The sequence below is a fragment of the Nerophis ophidion genome, linkage group LG27 (genome assembly GCF_033978795.1).
Source record: "Nerophis ophidion isolate RoL-2023_Sa linkage group LG27, RoL_Noph_v1.0, whole genome shotgun sequence".
NCBI classification, from domain to species: domain Eukaryota; kingdom Metazoa; phylum Chordata; class Actinopteri; order Syngnathiformes; family Syngnathidae; genus Nerophis; species Nerophis ophidion.
In genome coordinates, this window is record NC_084637.1 from 33,742,930 (window position 1) to 33,747,929 (window position 5,000).

General features: G+C 49.6%; 1 protein-coding gene across 1 annotated transcript in view; it reads left to right on the forward strand.

The window, feature by feature from the left end:
- The first annotated feature begins 390 nt into the window (after positions 1–390).
- Positions 391–5,000, forward strand: part of adamts1 (ADAM metallopeptidase with thrombospondin type 1 motif, 1) — a 7,467-nt gene continuing 2,857 nt past the window's right edge. Inside the window, exons 1-6 of the mRNA XM_061889095.1 lie at positions 391–1,082; positions 2,377–2,717; positions 2,788–2,920; positions 3,117–3,574; positions 3,658–3,844; positions 3,922–4,100. Coding sequence (XP_061745079.1) covers positions 560–1,082; positions 2,377–2,717; positions 2,788–2,920; positions 3,117–3,574; positions 3,658–3,844; positions 3,922–4,100 — 1,821 coding nt within the window. The 5' untranslated portion in view covers positions 391–559. The remainder of the gene's footprint in view (positions 1,083–2,376; positions 2,718–2,787; positions 2,921–3,116; positions 3,575–3,657; positions 3,845–3,921; positions 4,101–5,000) is intronic.

A 5,000-nucleotide genomic window follows, 5' to 3' on the forward strand; every position in this document is an offset into this window, starting at 1 on the left:
ATGTTCGTATATTGAAATTAAAAGTAATAAAAAGACAATTTGACGACGGGGGCTGCTTCTGCGTAAAAGTAGATTTCCACCTTAAGAACTCAGCGGCCCCTTTGGATGTTGGGTCGCCCGGCCTGGGTCGACCAGAGCCGCCTTGGCCCGGCGGAGGTGGTCCGCCCGTCACGGTGCCGACCTGAGGCCTCTTTCACTCCAGAAAAAGTCATCTGTCGAAAGGGTTAAAACGCCAAGCTCCACTGTCTTTCTCTACCATGATTGATTATTGTGGCAGCGCTCCAGGGTTTGGCCCCTCGCACATCAAAGGGGTCCCGAGAAAGGGGCGGGACCCCGGGGGCCAGGGGCGTATATAAGGAGGGGAGCCGGGCAGAAGTTGGGAAAAGAGACCAAAAGCAGGCACTTGAGAGGAAGACCTGGCGGATTTTACTACTGAGATCCAACTTTTCTTTAAATGGAATTTGCACTGGATGTCACATTGTAGACTTTTTTCTGTTCAGTTTGTCAAACATTTGAAGGACTTTTTTATTGTCATTCTCTCTGCTTGGATTCCACTTTTATGATGTGGCTCTGCTGTGTTTCTGTTGCTTTGATGGCCGCGCTGTGCGTCGGCGCTTGGGAAGAAAGCACCGTGCTTCCAGTCCGGTTAGACGCCGCCGATGAGACGCGGCTGTACCGGCTGGACGTATTCGACCAAGAGTTCACCTTGCAGCTGGAGCCCGATCACACCTTCCTGGCCCCGGGGTTCGTCTTCCACGTTGTGGGGAGTCCCGAGTCCCAGCCCAGCCCGGCGCCGGAGATCCACCGGGACGACTCGGAGTGTTTCTTCTCGGGCACCGTGAACGGGGACCAGCACTCCGCCGCCGCCCTCAACCTGTGCCAGGGACTCCGGGGTGGATTTTACTTGGACGGGCAGGAGTTCTTCATCCAGCCGCTGGACGAGACCGAGAAGGTGCACGTCGTCCGCCGCAGGGGGAGAGCCGTCCCGGCGGGAGAGGAGAGCGCCAAGTGTGGGGTCAACGAGGACGAGGCCAGGGTGCCGAAGAATCTGCAGACGGAGCCCGGACACTCGGAGCAGACCGGTAAGAAATATTGGACATTTTATATTTTATTGACGAAAATTTAAATCCATTCAAGACTTAACTTTTGACAGAAGGGGCGGAGTTACGGCTCAAAGTGGGCGGGAGTACTTCTTTCGGAAGATGGAGGAAGGCGATACTGTGATTTTTGGCATCGGTCCGATACTGATCATTTAAAGATTTTCCGATTTTAAAAAAAGTATTTAACTTTTTATATATATATAAACTGTCTTTTTTTTAAGCATTCCATCCTTCCATGCATTTCCTACCGTTTGTCCCTTTCGGGGTGGCCGGGTATGCTGCAGCCTATCTCAGCTGCATTATTATTTTTTTAATCATTTATATATTTATTTATTTTTTTATGGGGGTGAGTTGTTTTCTCAGTACCTGTATTATGATTTACCTATCAATTGAATAAATACATATTTTAAAAAAGTATAAAAATAATTTACGGAATTGTATTGTCATACAAGTCCACATGAGAAGGCACCTTTTTGGAAAAAATTTCAAAATAAAAAATATTATTTATCAAACGTTTATCGTGTTTGTAATCACAATAAACCCCAGGAGAGAAAAAGGTGTAAAGTAGGGTCGGGAATCTTACATCTTTTAAACAAATCTCACAGTATATTATTGGCATAAAAAAAAGAAAATTAGGTTACCAAAAAAAAAAATCAAACAGATTTTTGAAAAGTATAAATCGATTTAAAAACGTAATTAATTTTTCTGCAATCCTCTCGAAAGAAATATTAATAATAATTTTTATATCAACAAAATAAATACATTATCCAGATTTTTCCTTTTTACTTGATACATTTGAGGGAAACAATGCAGATTAAGTAAAAAATAAATAAACTAGTATTGATTTCCATTAACCCCAAAATATTTTTTTAGGCCATAGGTTATATAACAATGAATAAACATAACAATATAAACAACTGAATAAAAAAAATATAACATATCGATATCATCATGGATATCTGCCCGATACGGATACCGACCTTGATATCGATATTTGGGTCGATATAGGATGGGGGGAGGCGAGTGTGGAAGGAGCTTATTCACCTCCTGGTACAGAAATCTGTCCCATAATAGAAAGGATTTTCTTCCCCACACACTTAAAGTTTCCGACACAAAATGTCGTTTGAAGAATGTGTTAGTCATCAAAGGGCAGAATAAAAAAAAAAATCCAGAAATGAAAAGACCACGCTGTGTTTATAAGAACCCTTCTTGTAACTGTTAATCTCTTCAGAGTGCGTATTTAAAAATAACACAAAGGTTCTCCCCGTCCCTTCAGACCACCACAGAACCAGGCGTTTTGTTTCCACTCCTCGCTACCTGGAGATCATGTTGGTGGCCGACCAGTCCATGGCCGAGTTCCACGGCGCCGGCCTCAAAGCCTACCTCCTCACCATCATGGCCGTGGCCTCCCGCCTCTACCGCCACCCCAGCATCCATAACTCCATCAGCCTGGCGGTGGTGAAGGTGCTGGTGGTCTACGAGGAGGAGCGAGGCCCTCAGGTGTCGTCCAACGCCGCCATGACCTTACGCAACTTCTGCCAGTGGCAGCGGCAGCACAACCCCCCGAGTGACCGCCACCCGGAGCACTATGACACCGCCATGCTCTTCACGAGGACGGTAAGTCTGACACACGCAGAGTAAGCATGAGGAAGACAATATTTATGGACTAACTCATCGGCTTCTGTAGGATTTGTGCGGCGCTCATTCCTGCGACACTCTGGGAATGGCAGATGTCGGCACCGTGTGCGACCCGGACAGAAGCTGCTCCATCATTGAAGACGACGGACTGCAGGCTGCGTTTACAGTAGCACACGAGCTAGGTGAGTTCTACAGGATCACTGTCTCACTGTCCGCAGGGGCTAGCACCAAATCCTGGACCTTCTACAGGGCCCCCAATACCACCCTAAACCTTAACTTTAATCAAGGGTTCTTGAATGCAATCCAGTTCTGATGTCGTTTTTAGTCCCCCCCCCATTTAGGACGCACTGCTAAACGGATGTGCATGTCTCTGCGTAGGTCACGTCTTCAACATGCCTCATGACGACGCCCAGCTGTGCTCCGGCGTTAACGGCCCCCACTGGGGCTCCCACATGATGGCCTCCACCCTGGCCAATCTCGACCAGCAGCAACCGTGGTCCCCCTGTTCCGCCCTCATGGTCACCACCTTCCTGGATAACGGCCACGGTCAATGCCTGCTCGATAAGCCCGCCAAGCCTCAAGCGCTCCCCCAGCCTCTTCCGGGGACGGTCTACGACGCGGACCACCAGTGTCGCCTGACCTTTGGTGACGACTCCCAACACTGTCCCGACCTGAGCACCACCTGCGCAGCCCTGTGGTGCACAGTGACAACTTCCAACGGTTTGCTGGTTTGCCAAACCAAGAACTCCCCGTGGGCGGACGGGACACCGTGTGGACACGATAGCTACTGTCTGGCCGGACAGTGTCTCACAAAGAGCCAGGCCGTCAAACATCAGGTAGGGAGCCGGACTCCATCCAAAGACATTTTGTTTTGAAGTTTGACCAAAAAACTAAACCAGTGTGAACGTTGTGTTTCCAGATTCCTGTCAACGGTGGCTGGGGAGCGTGGGGTCCTTGGGGTGACTGCGCTCGAACCTGCGGCGGAGGAGTGCAATACTCTTTCCGGTCCTGCGACAACCCTTTGCCTAAGAATGGAGGCAAATACTGTGAAGGCAAGAGGATCCAGTACCGCTCCTGTAACACTGAAATCTGCCCCGACACCAATGGTAAGTCAGTGCTAACTAAAGTCCAACTTTGCTGGGATTTGGACAACGTAAACCTAACCTCTGGTTCATTTTCTTAGGTCTGTCCTACCGGGAGGAACAGTGCCTGGCTCACAACGACATGTCCGCCCAAGTGTCCCTGGGTTCGGGAGAGGGTGTTGAATGGGTGCCCAAATACGCCGGAGTTTCGCCCAAAGACCGTTGCAAGCTAGTGTGTCGGGCAAAGGGGACGGGATACTTCTTCATCCTTAAATCTAAGGTGAGATTTGGAGATTTTACGGTAACATCTTTTCACGAAGTTGTAAACTGTAAGTAGATTAGATATAATTATTGAATACCATTAAAATCGAAAGAAAGATTACTATTTCAGCGGGCCCCTTGTCCCGCTGTAGAGGAAAAGTTGGGCCCAGATGTAAAAAAAAGTTGCGACCCCTGTCCAGTTCTATCCTTTCATCCATCATCTTCCGCTTATCCGAGGTCGGGTCGCGGGGGCAGCAGCCTAAGCAGGGAAGCCCAGACTTCCCTATCTCCAGCCACTTCGTCTAGCTCTTCCCGGGGGATCCCGAGGAGTTCCCAGGCCAGCCGGGAGACATAGTCTTCCCAACGTGGCCTCCTACTGGTTGGACGTGCCCTAAACACCTCCCTAGGGAGGCGTTCGGGTGGCATCCTGACCAGATGCCCGAACCACTTCATCTGGCTCCTCTCGATGTGGAGGAGCAGCGGCTTTACTTTGAGTTCCTCCCGGATGGCAGAGCTTCTCACCCTATCTCTAAGGGAGAGACCCAAACTCATTTGGGCCGCTTGTACCCGTGATCTTATCCTTTCGGTCATGACCCAAAGCTCATGACCATAGGTGAGGATGGGAACGTAGATCGACCGGTAAATTGAGAGCTTTGCCTTCCGGCTCAGATCCTTCTTTACCACAACGGATCGGTACAACGTCCGCATTACTGAAGACGCCGCACCGATCCGCCTGTCGATCTCACCATCCACTCTTCCCTCACTCGTGAACAAGACTCCTAGGTACTTGAACTCCTCCACTTGGGGCAGGGTCTCCTCCCCAACCCGGAGATGGCATTCCACCCTTTTCCGGGCGAGAACCATGGACTCGGACATGGAGGTGCTGATTCTCATTCCGGTCGCTTCACACTCGGCTGCG